This window comes from Delphinapterus leucas, chromosome 4 (assembly GCF_059928025.1).
Source record: "Delphinapterus leucas isolate spDelLeu-1000000601 "Yukka" chromosome 4, BTC_Dleu_Yukka2, whole genome shotgun sequence".
NCBI classification, from domain to species: domain Eukaryota; kingdom Metazoa; phylum Chordata; class Mammalia; order Artiodactyla; family Monodontidae; genus Delphinapterus; species Delphinapterus leucas.
Window position 1 is genome coordinate 59,961,674 of NC_143132.1, and position 23,774 is coordinate 59,985,447.

Below are 23,774 nucleotides of genomic sequence, written 5' to 3' on the forward strand. Positions count from 1 at the left end.
ACTGGTAAAGGCAAACATACAGTAAAGGTAGGAAATCATCCATACACAAATATGATATCAAAATCAACAATCGTGAGGACAGTACAAATGCAGGATATTGGAAATGCATTTGAAATTAAGAGACCAACAACTTAAAACAATATTGTATATATATAAACTGCTATATCAAAACCTCATGATAACCACAAACCAAAAATCTACAATAGATATACAGACCAAAAAGGAAAAAGAATCCAAATACAACATCAAAGATAATCAAATCACAAGAAAAGAGAACAAAAAGAGGAAGGGAAGAAATAAGACCTATGAAAACAATCCCAAAATAATTTTAAAAATGGCAATAAGAAAATACATATTGGTAATTATCTTAAATGTAAATGGATTAAAGGCTCCAACCAAAAGACACAGACTGGCTGAATGGATACAGAAACAAGACCCATACATATACTGTCTACAACAGACCCACTTCAGACCTAGGGACACATACAGACTGAAAGATACTCCATGCAAATGGAAATTAAAACAAAGCTGTAGTAGCAATACTCATATCAGACAAAATAGACTTTAAAATAAAGGCTGTTACCAGAGACAAAGAAGGACACTACATAATGATCAAGGGATCAATCCAAGAAGATATAACAATTGTAAATATACATGCATCCAGCATAGGAGCACCTCAGTATACAAGGCAAATGCTAACAGCCATAAAAGGAGAAATCTACAGTAACACAATAAGAGTGGGGGACTTTAACACTCCACTTACATCAGTGGACAGATCATCCAGACAAGAAAGTCAATGAGGAAACACAGGCCTTAAATTATACATTATACCAAATGTACTTAATTGATATTTATAGAACATTCCACCCGAAAGCAGCAGAATACACATTCTTCTCAAGTACACACAGAACATGCTTCAGGATAGATCACATAGTGGGCCATAAAGAAAGCCTCAATAATCTAAGAAAACTGAAAACATATCAAGCATCTTTTCTAACCACAACACTATGAGATTAGAAATCAACTACGAGAAAAAAACTGTAAAAACCACAAACACGAGAGAGTGGCATGGACATATATACACTACCAAATGTAAAATAGATAGCTAGTGGGAAGCAGCCGCATAGCACAGGGAGATCAGGTCGGTGCTTTGTGTCCACCTAGAGGGGTGGGATAGGGAGGGTAGGAGGGAGATGCAAGAGAGAGGAGATATGGGGATATATGTATACGTATAGCTGATTCACTTTGTTATACAGCAGAAACTAACACACCATTGTAAAGCAATTATACTCCAATAAAGATGTTAAAAAAAAAACCAACATGCCACCTTTTTGATCTATGTACTCAACCAGGAAACAAAAACATGAGAGGTACATTCATCTAGCTGATAGGCTTCTGCAGTATCTCTTCAAGCCAGTAGGATCTGTGCCCTGCAGAACAATGTAGTCAGTATGTCTATAGGCCCTGATAAGCTTGAAAAATTATCCATACACTTTCTACATACGAGACTAACCAGAGCCAAGGGGAAAATCGTGTCCCTACTTTGGTATTATCTGTCTGATAAGTTTAAATGGGAAAAATGCTTTTCAATTTTTTCCATAGTCATTGATACTGATAGTTTAATCTAAATAGTAACGTTAACATCAGTGTGACATTCCAGAGCTACTCATGTAGTTTTAATTTCCCCCCCACTTTGGAGAAATGACCTTGCACTACTGTGTTAAAAAGCAAATAGCTGCTTCAATATTTACATCAAAGTGTTTCCTCAATACATTTCAGTATAATAATTGCAAACAAGAAGAGAATGCAATTTTGCATATCATAAGTGTCTTCTGAAAGTCACTAAATATCCTGTATCAATCTAGACACTGATTATGTCCATTGTCTCTTTTATGTAATATTTATTTTCACAGAAATGCCTCAGGTGAATACAACTCTTTCCAGCTTGAGCTTTGTATTTTGGGAAATAATTCACAGAGTTCAGTGCTTCCAACTTTGATAGATTTATTGTCATGGCAGTGCCAAACATCTTTTTCTGATACTTGCTTACACATAGAGACTCAATGGACCAAGTGATGAGAACCAGAAGTTTAGTGCAGGTGCTTGTCCTAGTTTACACATATTTGGTATTGAACTCCTGGTAATAATGTTTACTTGCATGATGCATTATTGTTTTTCAGAGAGCTACCATATCCATTTCTCTTTGTTACAGACCTGTGGCTGTAATTTCTGAATTACTCCAAAAGGTGTCCTGCTTGAGAATGTGTGCACTATCACTCCTGCTAGAACTGCATATCTTCGGACATTGTTATTGCTTCTAGGTAAAATAATAGGGAGAGGAGATATGTTCAGGTGTAAGAATTGAAGAAATATGTTCTACTTAACAAAGATCTCATCAGCAGTCCAGTGGAAATCAGTGGTTACATTTAGTGAAAATTCTTCCCCAGGTGGAGCTTCTGGACCTAATGAAGGTGGAGGTATTTTTCACTCCTTGCTTTTTCTCAGAGAAAGCAAAACCATTATTCCTTGCAATGATGTGGGGAAAGAACAGTGGGAGCTCTGCTCTCCTACAATGAGTCCACCATGCAGAACCTGGATAGGTTCAGTATGTTAATCCATTTGTGTCATTCCTTTGTTGAGGACAGGTCAAGGATTTCCCTTTGCCTGCAGAGTAAGTAATATTTATGGTTCTTCGCATGGCCCATAAAAAAATCCTAAAGATGCTACCAGAAAACTACTAGAGCAATCCATGAATTCAGTAAAGTTGCAGAATACAAAATTAATACAGAAATCTGTTGCATTTCTATACACTAACAACAAAAAATCAGCAAGAGAAATTAAGGAAACAATCCCATTTACTATCACATCAAAAAGAATAAAATACCTAGTAATAAACCTACCTAAGCAAAAGACCTGTACTCCTAAAACTATAAGATGCTGATGAAAGAAATCGAAGATGACACAAACAGATGAAAAGATATACCATGTTCTTGGGTTGGAAGAATCAATACTGTAAAAATGACTACACTACCCAAGGTAATCTACCGATTCAATGCAATCCCTATCAAATTACCAATGGCATTTTTGCAGATCTAGAACAAAAAAAATCTTAAAGTTTGCATGGAAACACAAAAGACCCTGAATAGCTAAAGCAATCTTGAGAAAGAAAAATGGAGCTTGAGGAATCAGGCTCCCTGACTTCAGACTATACTATAAAGCTACAGTAATCAAAACAGTATGGTACTGGCACAAAGATAGACTTATAGATCAATGGAACAGGATAGAAAGCCCAGAAATATACCCACACACCCATGGTCAATCAATCTCTGACAAAGAAAGCAAGATTATACAGTGGAGAAAAGACAGTCTCTTCAATAAGTGGTGCTGGGAAAACTGGACAGCTACATGTAAAAGAATGAAATTAGAACATTCTCTAACACCATACACAAAAATAAATTCAAAATGGATTAGAGACCTAAATGTAAGACCGGATACTATAAAACTCTTAGAGGAAAACTTAGGCAGAACAGTATTTGACATAAATCGCAGCACTATCTTTTTGGATCCACCTCCTAGAGTAATGAAAATAAAAACAAACAAATGGGATCTAATTAAACTTAAAAGCTTTTGCACAGCAAAGAAAACAACAAGCAAAACAAAAAGACAACCCTCTGAATGGGAGAAAATATTTGCAAATGATGTGACCAACAGGGGATTTATCTCCAAAATATATTATATAAACAGCTCATGCAGGTCAATATCAAAAAAACAAACAACCCAATCAGAAAATGGGCAGAAGACCTAAATAGACATTTCTCCAAAGAAGACATACAGATGGCCAAAAAGCACAAGATGCTCAACATCGCTAATTATTAGAGAAATGTAAATCAAAACTATAATGAGGTATCACCTCACACTTATCAGAACAGCCATCATCAAAAAGTCTACAACCAATAAATACTGTAAAGGGTGTGGAGAAAAGTGAACCCTCCTACACTGTTGGTGGGAATGTAAATTGGTATGGCCACTACAGAGAACAGTATGGAGGTTCTTTAAAAAACTAAAAATAGAGCCACCAGATGATCCAGCAAGCCCATTCCTGGGCATATATCCAGAGAAAAACATACTTCGAAAAGAAACATGCAACCCCATGTTCACTGTAGCACTATTTACAATAGGTAGGACATGGAAGCAACCTAAATGTTCATCAACAGATGAATGGATAAAGAAGATGTGGTATATATATACAATGGATTATTACTCAGCCATAAAAAAAGAATGAAATAATGTCATTTGCAGCAACATGGATGGACCTAGAGATTATCATACTAAGTGAAGTAAGTCAGACAAAGACAAATATCATATGATAGCACTTATAGTGGAATCTAAAAAAAATGATACAAATGAACTTATTTACAAAACAGAATCAGACTAGCAGACTTAGAAAACAAACTATGGTTACCAAAGGGGAAAGGTTGGTGGAGGGGGGCGGAGGGGCTAGGGATAAATTAGGAGGTTGGGGTTAACATATACACACTACTATATATAAAATAGATAACCAACAAGACCTACTGTATAGCACATGAACTTATTTATAAAACAGAAACAGACTAGCAGACTTAGAAAACAAACTATGGTTACCAAAGGGGAAAGGTTGGCAGTGGGGGCTAGGGATAAATTAGGAGGCTGGGATTAACATATACACACTACTATATATAAAATAGATAATCAACAAGGACCTACTGTATAGCACAGGGAACTCTACTCAACACTCTGTAATAAACTATATGGGAAAAGACTCTGAAAAAGAATAGACTTATGTATATGTATAATCACTTCTCTGTACACCTGAAACTAACATAACATTGTAAATCAAATATACTCCAACATAAAAAATAAAAATTAAATTAAATTAAAAAATATAAAACAGAAGTAAACATTTTAATTAATTAATTTTTTAAAAAGAAAATTTAGGAAGACATCTCCAGAGAAATTGATACATGTAAATTAGGGTGATGAATCAACTTTTTTTAAATGATAAAATTTCCTTAAACAGTTTTTGGTCATATTTGCTTAACAAATTTAAATATATAAAAAATAAATAACAGTTTAAATAGGTTTTTTAAAAAGGTATAATACATAACCATTTCTAATCCCACAGCATTCTGAGGACTGATTATTATTCACAAATGAATTAAAGATACATTTCTTTAAAGATGTAAAAAAAAATAAATAAAAGATACAATTCTTGCTTGTCTTATAAATTACTTTTACAACAATAAAATGTCTCCCATTTCAAACACTGAAGCAAAGCCCAAGTTACCAGTGATACAAATAATATGAAGAATTTTCCTAATCTGTGTCTACAGATTACAGGCATACCACTCTCCAAACTGAACTGAAGTGGGAATAGCAAGCAGAGAAAAGCAGTAGAATGAGGACATGTTTAGTAGTTCTCATTAACCTGTAACTGCCAAACAGTAATATGAAGTATTAGCACAAGATATAATTTTATTTATAGCAGATTTACCTAACTAATTACATTTTACTAAAGCTCATATTAAAATCAACATCACTTATCTGATGTTATCTGTATAAGGATGTAGAGGAAAATTAAGAGGATAAACCTTTACTACAGATCATCTAAAGCTGAGGTATTTTAAACAAAACTATTCAAATTTGATTATACTTTATTTGGAGATTGCAATAATTCAAGTGTAGAGGGGAAAAACCTACCCATTTCTGCCATTAGTCTGGCAGAAGAGAAGACTCTAATAACCTCACCTCTTTAAGGTACCGAACCAGGCGACAGAGGGAGCTCACGAGCGACAGGGTGAAGCCGGTGAGACCCTGACTGTTCTGGAGCCCCCGGACCTCGCGTCCTGTCCACCGCTCATATTCTTCCATTTCATGTTCCACTTCATGTATCATGTGTTTGAGGACATCTAGGCTGGGGTTACTGCTATTCGGTAAGTCTGTGGAGGCTGTGCTGGCTGATAACACTCTATTCTTCTGTTTTGAAGGAGCACGCAAATCTGGTTTTCTTTTCACTGATAATGACAGAAGTCATTCTATGTTAAGACTGGGAAAAATTACAGTAGAAAAACGTTTGACTGTTGTTTACAATTTATAAAAGGTTTTTTATCGAAGTTATCATCATTTTCTCATAAAGAATCTATACTGTTTGAACCAGATTTACGCTATCTATAATGAATGGATGAGAACCATCCTTCTAGAGTTACATGGAATAAAAGGAGGCATTGCCTGGCTACCATTCAACAAACTCTTACTTAGTAGGATCCAACTGGATGAGTTTAAGGGAAAAGACATGCACTAATAAACTAAGAGAGCTGTGTCAAGTTACATGTTTAATAACCCACTTTGTCAATTAAGAGACTGAACCTTTATTTAGCAGCTGTTTTTGCTTCCTTGAGTTCAGCACTTGTCTCACTACATAGCTTGAGTCTAGAGTCTCAGTAGATTCTTCCAGTTGAAGCCTCGTATGGATTCTCTTAACAGCATTAGTAGCATTCAGAGCAGCTAAAAGGGAGAATTTTTCCAAAAGTATCTCAAGTGAACAACAACAAAAAAATTTTAAGCATGTCAATCGACAGGTCAATGAGTATTTACTCAACCAGGCTAAGACAGTCAAAACTCAAGTAATGTTCCTTTAAAAAATTACTGTGCTTAAGAAAGAACATAATAAAGTAAGCTACTACTCTGGGAGAACTAATACAGTCAGGAACCAAACCTTTTTGTTCTCCTGATGGAGAAGCAGATGGTGGAGTTCCTGAAGAGCTTGTTATTTGTGATTGTGTTGCTTCTTTCTGCTGAATATCAGTCCATAGTTTATTAATTAACTCGGAATTATCTTCCGTTATTTTGTGGAGAAACCTATAAATTATGGGACAACAAGCTATATTAGAATTAATAAGTACTATCATTTAACTTGTTCAACTGTTTACATGTTTGATTTGAAGAAACTTTTAATAATTCATAATCAAAGAGAAATATGTTTTGCTTTAACTTATAAGATAAAAATCTAAAATGCCAGTCTTCTCGGTGTTAGAAGGAATCATTCCATCTCCCTCCCAGTTTCCTAGCTATGCTGGCTCCTAAACCAGGAGCGATTTGCCCTTTCTGAAGTTTTGTGCTATAGGTTATGTCCTCCTCTCTCTTTCTCTAGAGAAAGTACATGGTTTCTATGAAGCAGCTTGTCCTCAGAGCACAGTCGCTGCTCATCACTGAAGTAAAGTGACTGGAGCAGACTCTGCCCCTGTGTTTCAGGGAGGCGGGGAGAGGGAATGACGAGAAGAGCTACAGTGTAGGGGGTGAGAGAGATAAGCCTTTTGCTGTAATCAGCTTTATCACTGATAAAGCTGATTTTTCAATCTCCAGCTGTCTGATTTCTTTGTCTATTCCCCAACTAGACTAATATTTAAAAGAGGTAGAGGGTCTAAAAGTGGAAACAACCCAAATGTCCACCAGCTGAAGAATGGATAAGTAAAATGTGCTCTATCCACACAAAAGAATATTATTCAGCCATAAAAAGAATGAAGTGCTAACATGTTACAATATGGATAAATCTTGAAAACATGTGACAGACCCCAGACACAAAATATCACATACTGCATGATTCTATACAGAGGAAATGTCCAAACAGGCAAATCTACAGAGATTTAAAACAAAAACAAAAAAAAAACAGATTCATCTAGCAAATTAGATTGGGCTGAAAGGTTTGGGAGAAAATAGGGTCTGACTCTTTAAGAGTATAGGGCTTCTTTGAGGGTAACGAAAATGTTCTGAAATTGACTGTAGGTTGAACAATTCAATGAATATACTAAAAATCTAAAGATCTTTGAATATTATGCTTTAAATGGGTAGAGTGTATGGTATGTGAACTATAAATCAATAAAACTGTTATGGGAAAACAACAACAACAATGAGAGAGGAAAGGGGAGATCTTATTTAGTGGCTCTACAAACCTCAACCTAGAGGAGTTGCTTTAAAGCAACCTGTGGACAGCACATTGAACACTAGTTGCTATTAAGTTTAGTTAACAAAAGGCTGTAATGTGGTCCATTCACATTATGGCTAGTTATCAAAGCATCAGAAAGACCCCTCTGTAAGACAGTGTTAGTTAGGTCTAAGTCCAACCTTCAGGATAAGTCCTAAGAAAAGTGTCATAATGAGATTTCTGTACAAGTTGGGAAAATCCAAACCAGTTTGAACTCCCATTACCACCTCTAATGTTTATACTTTTAAGAATTAGGTTATATCTAACAACAACAAAATAAGACAATACTATCTATGGTAGGCTTAAGAATGGCCCTCCAAAAGATACTCATAACCTAATCCCTGGAACTTGTGAATGTTACCTTATCTGACTAAAAAGGGACTTTGCAGATGGATTAAGTTAAGGGTCTTGAAATAGGGAGATGATCCTGGACTACCCAAGTGGGCCCTGAATGCAATAATATGCATCCTTAAGAGAGAAGCAGAGGGAGGTTTTGACACACACAAGTGGAGAAGGTGATGTGGAGGTGAAGGCAGAGGCTGGAGTGATGTGGACACAAGCCAAAAACACACCACCAACCAGCAGAAGCTGGAAAAGGCAAGGCGTGGATTATAACTTAGAGTATCCAGAGGGAATGTGGCAATACCAACACCTTCATTTCAGTCTAGTGAAACTGATTAAGGATTTCTGGCCTCTAGAACTGTGAGAGAATAAATTTCTGTTGCTTGAAGAATAAACGTAATTCTGTACAAGATTAGTTATATTTAGGTTCTGAAAGAAAAAGTACTTAAAAGACTATACATATTTCCAGGTATTCCTAACAAAATGGTGACCAGCTAAATTTGAATTACTCTACACATCCTACAAAAAACTATACAGTGAAACAAGAAAAGCAAATAAAACAGCATATAACCCATACCTTCTATATTATTGGAAGACAGAGAATACTACTAACTTCAAACTACCTGTAGGTAGAAAAATAAGCATCAAATTCCAGCAAAGATATTTCTTGAGCTCCTGTAAGAAGCCTTTGCAAAGAATGGGGGCAGTTCAAAATAACTGCACAGAGAAAAGGAAAGCTGAGAGCCTAATGGTGACAAAAATCACCTCTAGAAAGAAAAAGTCCACTCTAAGTATGTAAATACTTAAAAAAAAAAAAAAACCTGGGCAATCATAACGCCACCAAGAAGTCTGTAGAACCCAAGGTGGTAGTCTTGGGAAGGCATCACTTCTTAAGGAGAAGAGAGTGAACATGAAGGGAGAGGTACCCTTTGGAGGCTGAGTGCTAAAGGAGAAAAGATGCAAAAGTCCTTCAAGACAAAAGAGAACCATGATATTGGAGAACAAGCCAACTTTAACCCACCAACGCTTTTTTTTTTTTAAAGGCTCTAAATAAGCTGTGCCTCACCATAATTGACAGAAGAATCACCTAAAACTCCCAACCCTCTCCACAAAATGTACAATATAACAAAGGCAGTATATCAAAACAGAAAACTGAAATTGAAATATTTCAGCTAATGAAAATTCCTGCCCCCAACATGCAAAAAAAAGAAGAAAACTGGGCTTCCCTGGTGGCGCAGTGGTTGAGAGTCCGCCTGCCGATGCAGGGGACACGGGTGCGTGCCCTGGTCCAGGAAGATCCCACATGCCGCAGAGCGGCTGGGCCCATGAGCCATGGCCGCTGAGCCTGCGCGTCTGGAGCCTGTGCTCCACAACGGGAAAGGCCACAACAGTGAGAGGCCCACGTACAGCAAAATAAAAAACACTCAAGAAAACAGGATTTGAAAGATGTTTCCTTAGCATTAAAAAAAAAAAAAGGGCTTCCCTGGTGGTGCAGTGGTTTAGAGTCCGCCTGCAGATGCAGGGGACACGGGTTCGTGCCCCGGTCCGGGAAGATCCCACATGCCACGCAGCGGCTGGGCCCGTGAGCCATGGCCGCTGAGCCTGTGCATCCGGAGCCTGTGCTCCACAATGGGAGAAGCCACAACAGTGAGAGGCCTGCGTACCGCAAAAAAAAAAAAAAAAGAGAGAGAGAGAGAGAGAAGCCACTTTTGGCCTAAGCCATTTTGTGATCTAAGCCTGACCACAATTCTTGCCCTTGAACCAGTCTCGGTAGTTAATGATCTTAAGGGAAGTAAGGGAATTCAGTAACAAAGAAAACGCAGTCAAGAAACAAAAGTTCAGCAATAAAACGAGTGCTAATTGCTCCTCAAGGGATATACATAACAATCTGATACAGTTTTTGAGCTCTGCAGGAACTAAGGCCCCCACCTAGGTGGAAGATGGAATGATGATGTTGACCCTCCTGACTTCAATCAACTAAAGCTTGGACTCTGCCAACATTTGTCCCAATTCTATGCTGAATTCTCCTCTGCTCAAGCCTCTTCATGAATATGCACGTACTCTTAGCTTAAAACTTCCCCAATTTTAGTTTGGGGAGACACTGCTTTGGGAAATATCCCCCGAGTTCATCTTACTTGCTGCAAGTAATAATAAATCCTTCCTTCTCTCAAAAAATAAATTAATATATAATAAAATAAAATAGTAACCAACAACAAAAATACTCAGGAATAATTTTAACAAGAAATGAGGAAACCTATATGAAAAAAACATTAAAATACTCCTCAAAAACAAAAAGGTAGACATTAACAAATTGAAAAACATCCTTTGTTCTTGGATAGTAAAACCCAGCATAATAAAGATGTCAGGTCTCTCTAGTTAATTTATTAATATAACAAAAATATCAATAAACTTTTTTATGATGCTAAATAAGTTGACACTAAATTCATACAGAAGAATAAACATGTAACAATCATTATGAAAACTCTGAACTGGAAAAGGCTAGGAGGGAAGTCTATTAAAACAATATAAACTCTAATTAAAACAGTGTGGTGGGCTTCCCTGGTGGCGCAGTGGTTGAGAGTCCGCCTGCTGATGCAGGGGACACAGCTTCGTGCCCCGGTACAGGAAGATCCCACATGCCGCGGAGCAGCTGGGCCCATGAGCCATGGCCGCTGAGCCTGCGTGTCCGGAGCCTGTGCTCCGCAACGGGAGAGGCCACGACAGTAAGAGGCCTGTGTACCGCAAAAAAAACCAAAAAAACAAACAGTGTGGTATTGGAGCATGACTACAGAAACAAGGCCAGTGGACTAGAAAATTCAGAAGTAGATCCAGGTACACACGGTAATTAACGTATGCAGGCAGAATCTCAGATCAGTGGGGCAGTAATAAATGGTGCTGGGGCAACTGGATACCAACTTAGGAAAAGATAAGAAGCAGAGCCATACCTCATACCACATACCAAAATAAACTTTCAATGGATCAGAGAACTAAATAAAAAATAAAACCACAGAAGTATCAGAAGAAACATGAGTGAATTCCTCTAAAATCAGTTTTAGGAAAGAATTTCAGAGTATGATTCAAGATCCACATGTAAAAGCAATGAATGATAAATTCAAACTATATATAAATTCTTTTTTGTTGTTGCTGTTGTTTTGTTTTTGTTTTTGTTTTTTTTTTGCGGTACGCGGGCCTCTCACTGTTGTGGCCTCTCCCGTTGCGGAGCACAGGCTCCGGACGCGCAGGCTCAGCGGCCATGGCTCACAGGCCCAGCCGCTCCACGGCATGTGGGATCTTCCTGGACCGGGGCACGAACCCGTGTCCCCTGCATCAGCAGGCAGACTCTCAACCACTGCGCCACCAGGGAAGCCCTATATTCTTTTTTTTTAAACATGGAATGCATCACAAATTTGTGTGTCACCCTTGCAAAGGGGCCATGCTTATTTTCTCTGTATTGTTCCAGTTTTAGCATATGTGCTGCCAAAGCGAGCACTATATATATATTCTTAAATCTTTTACTTGTTAAAGAAATTCAAAAGACAACGAATTGGGAGAAAATATAACATATTACACAGGTAAAAGACTAATATCCTTAATATGTAAAGAATGCTTACAAATTAATAAAAAAAGGATCAAAACCCTAAAAGCAAAATTGGCAAAAGACATGAATAGACAATTCACTGTAATGTCCCTTAAATATATGACAAAATTATCAATTTCACTTACAAAGGCAAAGTAAAACTACACTGAGATAACATTTCTCTCCTATGAAATCAGCAGAGGAGTCTGACAACACACTCTGGTGCAGACACTCTTGTAAGTTGCCAGTAGGAGTGCAAAATACTACAACCCTCATAAAGCAGAATTCAGTAATTTTAGAAAAAAATTACATAGCATTTACCTTTTAATCCCAAAATCCCACTTCTAGTAATTTACTCTAAATACACACCTTCAACCATACAAAAATACATATGCATCTAAGTTATTCACTGCAGCATTTTTTAATTGAAAAATATTGGAAACAACTTAAATACTTGTGTGTGTGTGTATATATATATATATACACACACATATAGCATTGCAAAAACTGGATAAAGATGTGCAAAAGAATGAAATTGGACCCCTACATTACACCACTCACAAAAATTAACTCAAAATGGATTAAAGACTTAAACATTAGACCTGAAATGGTAAAAATCCTAGAAGAAAACATAGAGGAAGCTCATTGACATTGATCTTGGCAACAGTTTTTTGGATCTGACACCAAAAACACAAGCAAAAAAAAATAACTGGAACTACAGGAAACCAAAAAGCTTCTGCACAGCAAAAGAAACAATCAACAGAATGAAGAGGCAATCTATGGAATGGGAGAAAATATTTGCAAATCCTATATTTAATTAGGGGTTAATATCCAAAATACATAAAGAACTCATACAACTTAATAGCAAAAAAGCCAAACAATCCAATAAAAAAAATGGGCAGAGGAACTGAAAAGACATTTTTCCAAAGATGACGTACAAATAGCCAACAAGCACATACACGAAAAGGTGCCTGACATCACTAATCATAAGGGAAATGAAAATCAAAGCCACAATAAAAGCAAAACCAAACAAAAGTAAAAAAACAAAGAAAACAAAAAACAAGAGAACCAAACAAAAGAACCCGAAAAAAACAAACAATAAAAACAAAACAAAAACAGAAAGCAAACTAAAAAAAGCAAACATAAAACAAACACATAAAAATGATTAAAAAAACAAACCCACAATAAGGTATCTCTTCACATCTATAATAAGAATGGCTATCATCAAAAAGTCAAGAGATAACAAGTGTTAATGAGAATGTGGAGAAAAGAGAACCTTTGTGCACTGTTGGTGGCATTGTTAATTGGTACAGCCATTATGGAAAACAGTGTGGAAGTTCCTCAAAAAATTAAAAATATAACTACCATATGATCCAGGATTCCCACTTCAGGGTATATATCAAAAGGAAATGAAAACAGGATCTCAGAGAGATATCTGCACCCCCATGTTAACTGCAGCACTATTCACAATAACCAAGATATGGAAACAACCTAAGTATATGTCAACATATGAATGGATGAAGAAGATGTGATTGAGATACATAGATACGTATCATATTCCACTGTATACATATACAGTGAGATATTATTCAGCCATGAGAAAGAAGGAAATCATGCCATTTGTGACAACATGGATGAACCTGGAAGATATTACATTGAGAAATACAAGTGAGGCAAAGAAAGACAAATACTGTATGATATCACTTATACGTGGAATCTAAAAAAGCTGAGGGGACTTCCCTGGTGGCGCAGTGGTTAAGAATCCGCCTGCCAATGCAGGGGGACACGGGTTTGAGCCCTGGTCCAGAAAGATCCCACACGCCGCAGAGCAACTAAGCCCATGCGCCACAACTACTGAGCCTGCACTCTAGAGCCTGTGAGCCACAACTACTGAGCCCATGCGCCACAACTACTGAGCCTGCGTGCTGCAACTACTGAAGCCCACAAGCCTAGAGCCCGTGCTCTGCAACAAGAAGCCACCACAATGAGAAGCCTGTGCACCACAACAAACAGTAGCCCCCACTCACTGCAACTAGGAAAAGCCCATGCAGCAACGAAGACCCAATGCAGCCAAAAAAAATAAATAAAACAATTTTTAAAAAACTAAAAAATATATAATAAAAAAGCTAAACTCATAGAAACAGAGTGGTGGTTACCAGGGGCTGGGAGGTGGAGCAAATGGGAAGATGGTAAAAGGGTACAAATTTCCAGTTATAAGATGAATAACTTCTTGTGATTATAGCTAATAATATTTTATTTTATACTTGCAAGTTGCTAAGTGAGAAGATCTTAAATGTTTTCACCACAAAAAAGAAATGGTAATCATATGATGTGACAGAGGTATTAACCATCCATCACTTAATGCTATGATGGTAACCATTTTGCAGTATATAAGTATATCAAATCAACATGTTGTATGCCTTATAAACTTATACAACATTATATGTCAATTATATCTCAATAAAGTAGGGGTGGGGGAAGAAATGGCCTTGGGAAAAAGGGAAGCATCTTAGATACTTATGCCATCTATACTTACGTGTCCGCATTTGTGTTTGACTGAGAGCTTAGAGAGTTATCCAACTCATTCTCACTTTCTTCTGACTGGCTGTTAACAGTTCCTTCTCGTTGGTCATCATCTACTTCATTAAGAGCCTTTATCAACACAACAATAAAATAATAACACAGGTTGGTTATATACACACTCATCCTTTCTTTTTGTCATAACAGAAGAGAGATCCCTCCTTCTAAGGCTAATCCCTCCACATGTGGTCTAGAACCCAAACCCTCTTACCTCCTTCTAGTCCATCAATTGCCGCTTCTCTCTCCTGCATCTTCAACTTCTCCTTACTGGCTTCAGCTCATCCACATTTAAATCTAAGTCTTTGCCATCTTATCCATACCCTATACTCACCTCGAGCTACCATCTACTCTTTCTGTGCAACAAACTTCTTGAAAAAGCTGCCCACCACTTCTCATTCACCATTTATGCCCTGCAACTTTGCTTCTGCCCTGCCACCCCATTTAAGCTGTTCTCTACGTGGTCAACATCAACACACCTGCTCCCAAATCAAATGGATATTTCTGTCTTTGCTTTCCCTTACTTCTGACTCATTAGACATCAATGACCACTCATTTCTTTCCCTCAAAATCTTCTTTTGAGGAAGATAAACTTTTCTTTTCCACTTCCATGATACCATATTTTCTTGGTTTTTCTTCTTTTGGCCATTCCTTCCCAATCTCCTTTATTGGTTCTTTTCCTACCCTTCCCTTTTTCTGATGTCACTGAAGGTTCTCCCTTTGGACCTTTTCTCCTCTCATCTGACTCATTTTCTGTATGATTATATCTAATTCCAAGGTGCAATTACGAGCCAAATGCTGTTAATTTCCAAATTTCTAGCTTCACTCAGATCTCTCTTGAGCCCTCAACATTTATATCTAACTGCCTAAAAGATATCCCTAGGAGAACATCCTACACACATATACTCAACATGTCTAAAATTCATCATTTTCCTAAGCCTCTACTATCATTCTTCCAGAAACCTTGTTCTTGTCATGTTACCAAGACCATAAACAGCATCACTATCTATTCAGGTTCTCAAGCCAGCAAACTGGAAATTATCCTTCTTCCTCATCCATCACATCCAATCAATCACCCAATCCTGTCAATTCTATCCCTTCTTAATCTCTCAAATCTATCCCTCTTCCCCTCTACCTCCTTCCCTACTGCCACTGCTTTGGGTCAGTCCTCACCACTTCACGCTAAGATTCCAATGTGAGTCTTCTAACCAGATCCACTCACCAGTCTTGTCTCTCCCTCCCCAATCCATCTTCCACGTTACTGTCAATTTCGTCATGACTGTGCTCTTCTTAAAATCCTTTAGTGGCTCTACTTTTGCTTTCTGGTTCCTTAGCCCTTTGTGACTCAGCTCCTTCTTGTCTCTCTTACCTTGCCTCTTGCCACTTCCCAACCTTCATCATAGAGACCATGATCATTTGAAAGCTAACTTTTTTTTTTTTTCCTTTGTGGTACTTGGGCCTCTCACTGTTGTGGCCTCTCCCATTGCGGAGCACAGGCTCCGGACACGCAGGCTCAGCGGCCATGGCTCACGGGCCTAGCCGCTCCACGGCATGTGGGATCTTCCTGGACCGGGCCACGAACCCATGTCCCCTGCATCGGCAGGCGGACTCTCAACCACTGCGCCACCAGGGAAGCCCAGAAAGCTAACTTTTTAATAAGTGCCAAAACATACATGGCTTTTGGCTAGGGATATGGCTAATGGACTTTGGCTATTATAAGTATGTGTAACATTCTACTTAATTGCCTTTATAAGTAGAAAACGGTATATTTATATGATTCTGGACCTTGTAATTCCCTAGGATCATCCATCTAATTGATGATTCTCCTTTTTTTTCATAAAAGATACAAATAACTTAGGAAATTGCATTAAACGGGTACTGAGACCTAGTCATTCTTAAAAAGTTGATTTATTTTAGTATTAAATTCTTCATGGGCTTTTAAAAAATGTTTCCTATCTCAAAATTCTAAACATTTTGATTAATTAAGAGTTCCAATTAGATTAAGATACAGCTAATAAATGTTTTACTACTATACTTTTCCCATGTAACTAGTCAATAAATTCAAAGTTTCTTGGGTAGCTGCTTTTTAAACCTACTAATACATTAGAACTAATTCACTGACTTTCAGATATAGTCTAAAATATTCTTTTTGGGCTTCCCTGGTGGCGCAGTGGTTAACAATCCACCTGCCAATGCAGGGGACAGGGGTTCGATCCCTGGTCCAGGAAGATCCCACATGCCGCAGAGTAACTAAGCCCGTGAGCCACACCTACTGAGCCTGTGTTCTAGAGCACCGGTGCCACAACTACTGAAGCCCGCGTGCTCTAGGACCCATGCTCCGCAACAAGAGAAGCCACTGCAATGAGAAGCTCCCAACGAAGCCCCCACTCACTGCAACTAGAGAAAGCCCACGTGCAGGAACGAAGACCCAAAGCAGCCAAAAATAAATAAATAATATAAATAAATTTATTTAAAAAAAAAGAAGGGACAAAGATTTAATGAAGAGCTAATATCTGGTATTATGCTCAACACTTTACATAACCTATCTGAGCTGATCCTCACAACAACCATAGCAGGTATATTCTATTCCCATTTAACAAAAAACTCTCTGAGCCAACTCAGATACCTTGAGAGATCAACTCAACATCGAACAACTAGTAAGTGACAGAATATGAACATAGATTCACCCGACTCCAAAGTGGGACGTGGAAAGACTCTCTTGCTGTTTCCATATTTGTAGATGGTGCACAGTCTTTTTTTTATTATTTAATTTTATTTATTTATTTTTTACACAGCAGGTTCTTATTAGTTATCTATTTTATACATATTAGTGTATACTATACATGTCAATCCCAATCTCCCAATTCATCCCACCACCACCATCCCCCCAACTTCCCCCCTTGGTGTCCATACGTTTGTTCTCTACATCTCTGGGTGACACAGTCTTATGGAGCCAGACAGCCTAGATTTGAATGCCATCTCCCATGCTACCTAGCTATGTGACCTTGGACAACTTACTTAATTTTTCTGAGCCTCAGTTTTTCCAGCTGCTAAATGGGGATAATAATAGTAACTACCTCCTAGGTAAGCACTCAATAAATGTTAGCTATTATTATCTAGTCCTATCTGTGAGCATTACTCACAGAAAGTGCACTATGCTTGAGTAAGAACAATTCTAGCAACCACAACTTGGTATTTAGATAGTAAAGCTTTTGAAATGTTTACCACTATGCCTATCTACATCAACTTAAACTGAATTTCAGCATGAGCATTATGGCTGTGAGCAAAGCACGTTACCTGAGGCTCAATAACAGATTCACTAAGGATGGCCTGGGTGACAGGGTCTTGATTTACCACAATGGGACCTTGAGAGGAATCAGGAGCCATTGTTACATTCGGAAACCCTGCAGAAGGAAAGTAAGTCATGATGACTTTGTTTCATTTAATTAAATTGACTTCACACATACTATAATACACTGCCATAGATCTGAATTATCGTATGAAAATCTTAAATAATAATAAAAGCAACTTGCACTTAAACAGTGCTTACTATATGCCAGGCATTGTTCTAAATGCTTTTACATATATTAAATTGTTTCACCCTCACAAAATCCTATGAGGTTATTAGTATCATTATTTTACATATAGGTAAACTGAAACTCAGAGACGTGAAGCAACAGGCGCAGAGTCACACTAGCGAGCGGCCAAGCCAGGATTCAAACCTTAAACTAAAAACTAATGATCTGTTTTTAGGGATTAAGATAAACAACAGATTATATACACATTAAAGTGAATAATGTTGTGCATCCCACAAGAGGCAAAGTTCCTTTTAGAGAGACACTGAAGTTGCTTTAGTTTTCAAATTAAGCTTCACTCAAATTACACACAAAGCAGATACTTTAATTATATGGTAATTTAATATTAATAAGCTGAAAATGAAATCATACCTTAAATTATGAAACCTTATACATTTCACAAAATATTTTAGTAAATAATAACAATTTACCTTTCCTTAACTTGAGTAATTTGTAATAGCTAATATTCTTAGTGAAAAGCAAATAAATTGTAATAAATCTATGTCTAACAACTCTTGTATGCTATCCACCCTAGAACACATGTGATAGAAATAATATGATGCCTGAGAAAAGATTTTAAATTCTTTCAAACAGCCAGGTGTGGGCTTTGATGAATAAGATAAAGAAACTTTCGTTTGATGTGACTACTTTACCTGTGCGCCTACGAGGAAAATCAACAAACAGATCTTTTGCTGTAGCCATCAAATGATCAGATTTTTCCAATACATCCTGCATCTGGTATTGATCATTAAGAATCTAGACACATGTTAGTGATAAATATTATTATTCAGAAAAAATATATATACTTAATAAAACACAAAGGAAAAGTCCATACAAAGGCAGGAGCTTAAAAATCATCTCAAATCCTTCAGCGGCAATATCATTAAGTACCAGTAGATGGAGCTATTATAATAATTAGTGGATTTCAAATGCTTGGCTTTGATCCAAAGAAATACATTATTAAATTATGACCCAGTCCACACACAAATGTAGACAAACACCAAAATAAAAGCTTTGCTTAAACTTACTCTTTGATAAACACTCTGATATTTTCTTTTTAGTTTCTATTCTATTTTTTCAAATGATGGTTGCAACCCACTAACTTTTACAATCCATTAAAAAGTTGTGATCCACAGTTTGAAAAACACTGATTAAACATGAATCTTTGAGCCATAAACTCAGATGTGTGGCTCTTTGGTGTTTCAGCCACTAAAGTGATTTCATAATCCACTAATGGGTCATGACCCACAACTTAAAAAACACGACGTGAGACACGACTTTGGGGGCATTAAACAAAAAAGTGATGCTTCTGCATTTATAAGCAAGCTCGATTTTTATTCTGGAAAAATGAGAACTCAAAAAGTACCAATATGGCGGTGTCTCTGATTATACACTTTCAACTTAGGAATTTTCCCAGTTACAAGCAAGGATGCAAGGGCTAGAGTGAAACCAAGTCAACACCTACCACCACCAGATCACATTCTTAGGCTCAAAGGAGTCTCAAAATTGGAAATTTTCCAGTTTCCAACACTGACTCAAATCAAAACATCTGGTAACAAATGCTCTTACCAGAATTTCTCTAGACCATGGAAACAAGCATACAATGTGACCTCAGTTACTGTTTTAGGACATGAAGAAAAATAACAAAAGTCACATTCTGACTTTTTCCCCCTTCTTCCCCTGCTAAAGCCAAGCAGGTTGGCTGGCTCTGTTAGTGAGAATAAAGTCCTGAATCTGTTCTCTCCACAAAGAGTTAGTTTTGGAATGGCACAGGACAAAGAGCACATTTGGAGTCAGAAGACTGGCATCCTAGGCCCTGTCAAGAGATACAAAAGTGTATACTAAATCTGTATACAATTCTAGAGATATTTGAGAATGTTGTTACAACTTAAATTTTCATCCCTGGTTAGCCATCTTGTAGCACATGCAATTAGAGTTTAGGAGAGAAAGTAAATGGAGCACTATAATCTACCATTTATACTAGAAAAATTATACAAAATATATTTCCTAGCAGCAGTTTTGTTTACTATTTTTAAAAAAGGTACTGACTTCCTATCCAAATGAAGAGATATAAATTGAAAGAAGCAGATTGTGGAGGAATAATTTTATCATATCAAGACCTGATACTAATTATAATGAGGTCTCCAGAAAACCCACTGCCCTGCAGCCCTCTCCCTGCTAGTCCCTGCCCAGGCTCCTTGGGGCAGACAGCTTGAGTGGCCAGAGGTCAGAGCATTGGCTTTCTGTTGCTCTTTCTGGATTTCTTTATCACTCCTCTATGATAAAACTCATCCTCATGATAGGCAAATCAATCCCTGCAGGCCCATCTGTATAATATTACTTCCCCAGGGTTTGCAGAGCACAAAACCAAACTTAGTCCAAGAATACATCTTGGATTTTCAAAAGATCAGTCAAGGTCCCTTCAAAAACATTATTAGAAACTTCTCATGCTAGCAGTTTTGCTCTCTGGTAATGAAAACCAGACAGAATTGGGAAAGTACAAAGAGACTAGGTTAGTTAATATACTTTTAAAATTTACAAAATCTTTATCAAAGCCACCCTCTCTCTGATTTGGATTTGGACTCTTATTTGCTTGATTCCTATGGCATGAGTGGATCATACAGCAAATGAAATCTAAGATTATGCTGGTCAAAGAACTTTTTTCTTAATTTACGTTTATCTAGGAGCCCAGCTTCTGGGGGACGGGTCCTGGTAGCTCTAACACATAATGATAAAACCTAGGTGGATATGCCCAAGGAGGACTCTTCCTTTGGTCCCCTCACATACCTTATCACAGACATTACAAATATAGCAACACTGAAATAATAGATGTACGAATCCTTTGACTCAGCAATTCCACTTTTAAGAATTTATCCTACAAATATATTTATACATGTACTCAAAAACATATTCAAGGATATTCATTACATCATTTATAGTGACAAGGCAGGAAATAATCTGTCGGTGGCAGACACTGCTACTTATCCACCAATAGCCTTTCTTTCTGTTTTCTCTTTAACAGCAGAACTCCCAAGTTAGCCAAGTACATAGCTAATTTCCCAACCACCCTTGCAGGTGACAGTGGTCACTTGATGAAGTTCTGGACAATGGGATAGAAGCCAGAGCTTCTGGGTGATACGTAAAGGGAGTAACGTGCATTCTCTTCCCCACTTCATGCTGCCTGGGAAACATCTGAAGGAAGCTGGAACAGCCACTGCAAACTCAGACATGGAAGCCCTGTAATAAAGGACCAGAGATCCCCCTACCCACTACCATGTATATCTGAGCTGTTCCATAAAACTGAAATAGATTTCTATTTTGTTTAAACCAGTATATTCTGGGGTCTTTTTTTTTTTCCAGGTGCTTATACCATGCTCTGATACACATCCCAAATGTCCATTAATAAAGCACTAGATAAATTGTGGTATATCCATATACTACCTGGCCATTAAAAAAGAAAAGGTAGATTTCTAAATACTGACACAGCAAAACCTCCAAAATATGTTGTTAAATGGAAATGCCTAAATCCCACTAATAGCAGAGGTTCTCAACCCTAGCAAAATATTAAAAATTACATATCAACTGTCTTAAAAATACCTAAGTGGGGCTGCATCCCAGATCCACTGAATTAGAATACCTGAGCATAAATATGTCTGAGTCCAGATACTGTTTTTTTTTTTTTAATGGGAATTTTTTTTTTTTTTGCAGTACGCAGGCCTCTCACTGTTGTGGCCTCTCCCGTTGCGGAGCACAGGCTCCAGATGCGCAGGCTCAGCGGCCATGGCTCACGGGCCCAGCCACTCCACGGCATGTGGGATCTTCCCGGGCTGGGGCATGAACCCGTGTCCCCTGCATCGGCAGGCGGACTCTCAACCACTGCGCCACCAGGGAAACCCAAATGGGAATTTTTTAAATGGAAATTAGAATCAGTCAGAGTTGATAAACACTACGCTAGGGCATGAAGAAGCCACATTACAGAAAGAAGGCAGAGAAATTTCACTCACCCTCTCTTACCACTCTTCTTCAATCCCTAATTCTACCACATCTACAAGGTATAAGGGATTCAGGACATGAGCAGGGGCCACTAGCGAGGGGAAACTAAAGCCCAGAGTCACCTCAAAGGGGCTGCCTTTTTCCCTGGCCAGATCTGTGCTCTTAGGCCTTTCATGGAGAATTACCATGTAACATTTAAATGTAGGTGACTTGCCTAAGATCACCAAAAGATACGTACCTCTAAAGAACCATTCTCTCAATCCACTGTTCTTTTTACAAGCTCATGTAAACATTTATTTGGGAGATATACTTCTTCTTCATGATATATAAAGTCATGACTTTCATATTTCACTAAGAAGCCTAACAAATTCCTCAAAAGACAGAATGTGACTTAAAGCTGCAGCAGGTCACCCAGACAGCCAAGTGCCATAAGCTCCAACACTGAACAAGAAGAAAACAGGCATTTCTTTTACAATGATTTCAGCCCAAATAAAAGAAGGGTTTTGCTGTAGTTTCTTCTTATTTTCCATAATATGTATTCCTACCCACTCTGATTACTTATTCAAACACCCTACATCTGACAAAAGATTAAGTCAAAGACAAGTGCCTTACTAATTTGTTGGACAAGCACCCATTTTTCTTTTTGCAAAGTAATCTAACAGCATCACTGCTGAACTGAGAAAAATAATTATAGCAGCTTTATATATATATATATATATGACACCAATTATGTGCCAAGGACTGTCCTAATCACTTTAGTAACATTTTATCACTGAAATCTCCTAACAATACAATCAGGTAAATACTGTTACTCCAGTTTAAAGATAAGAAAATTCAGGCTGAGAAGTTAACAATTTAAGGTCACCTGGCTAGTAAGCTGAAGAGCGGGAATTCAAATCACGAAACTAGACTGTAATCGTCACTCTGCTCCTTTTTCCAAAGTCTACCTGTAGATCATTGCGTAAGGACACGATAATGATTAGAATCTGTCCAATGTGAATCAAATACGTGGAAAAAGAGAGACACCTATTTACCTCTTCTTTTCTTTCTAACTCTACAGATGATGCAGTTTAGCATTACCTCCTTCATGACAGACAATCTCCTTTTCTCAAGATTAGAAATTTCCGGTTTCTGCTTCTTCCATTTTCTCTTCAAAGCTTTTTCTTGGAGCTCCCAGTGTACTAATGCTCTATTCTTCGATTTGTGTATTTCATGACGACGGATCTATTATGGAAGAAAAAATATATAAAAGAATTTCAGGAACAAAGAACTTGCCTATTCAGATGGTAGGGCAACCTAACCTAGTTCATTTTTCTAATTTTTTCTAGTTCCGTATATGTATATTTTATATATATATATATTCACAAAATTTTCACCATCTCCTAAATTTTCAAAAATGATTTTTTTTTTCAAAAATGATTTTTTAAAAAAGAGGTATCTAAAACTAGTAGACCTAGGGAGTTCCCTGGTGGCCTAGTGGGTAGGATTCTGGGCTTTCACTGCTGTGGCCTGGGTTTAATCCCTGGTCGGGTACTGAGATCCCACAAGCCACGTGGCATGGACAAAAAATAAATAAATAAAACAAACTAGTAGACCTAGCTAAAACACAAAATGAAAGAATATTAATTTCTACTTCTTTTGTACAAGACTATCCAATAAAGTAGTGTTTTGCAAACTGCATCTTGGGACTCAC

General features: G+C 37.5%; 1 protein-coding gene and 1 non-coding gene across 3 annotated transcripts in view; both read right to left on the minus strand.

The window, feature by feature from the left end:
- Positions 1-23,774, minus strand: part of SPICE1 (spindle and centriole associated protein 1) — a 62,081-nt gene that overhangs the window by 24,573 nt on the left and 13,734 nt on the right. For both annotated transcript variants that reach the window (XM_022551983.2, XM_089910542.1), the window contains exons 4-10: positions 23,162-23,305; positions 18,742-18,844; positions 17,811-17,917; positions 14,473-14,588; positions 6,752-6,894; positions 6,403-6,540; positions 5,785-6,050 (exon numbers count right to left, since the gene is read on the minus strand). In XM_022551983.2, the coding sequence (XP_022407691.1) occupies positions 5,785-6,050; positions 6,403-6,540; positions 6,752-6,894; positions 14,473-14,588; positions 17,811-17,917; positions 18,742-18,844; positions 23,162-23,305 (1,017 nt within the window). The remainder of the gene's footprint in view (positions 1-5,784; positions 6,051-6,402; positions 6,541-6,751; positions 6,895-14,472; positions 14,589-17,810; positions 17,918-18,741; positions 18,845-23,161; positions 23,306-23,774) is intronic.
- Positions 11,743-11,849, minus strand: LOC115802417 (U6 spliceosomal RNA). Its single transcript, XR_004022883.1, has one exon. It is a non-coding gene; the product is annotated as a U6 spliceosomal RNA (small nuclear RNA).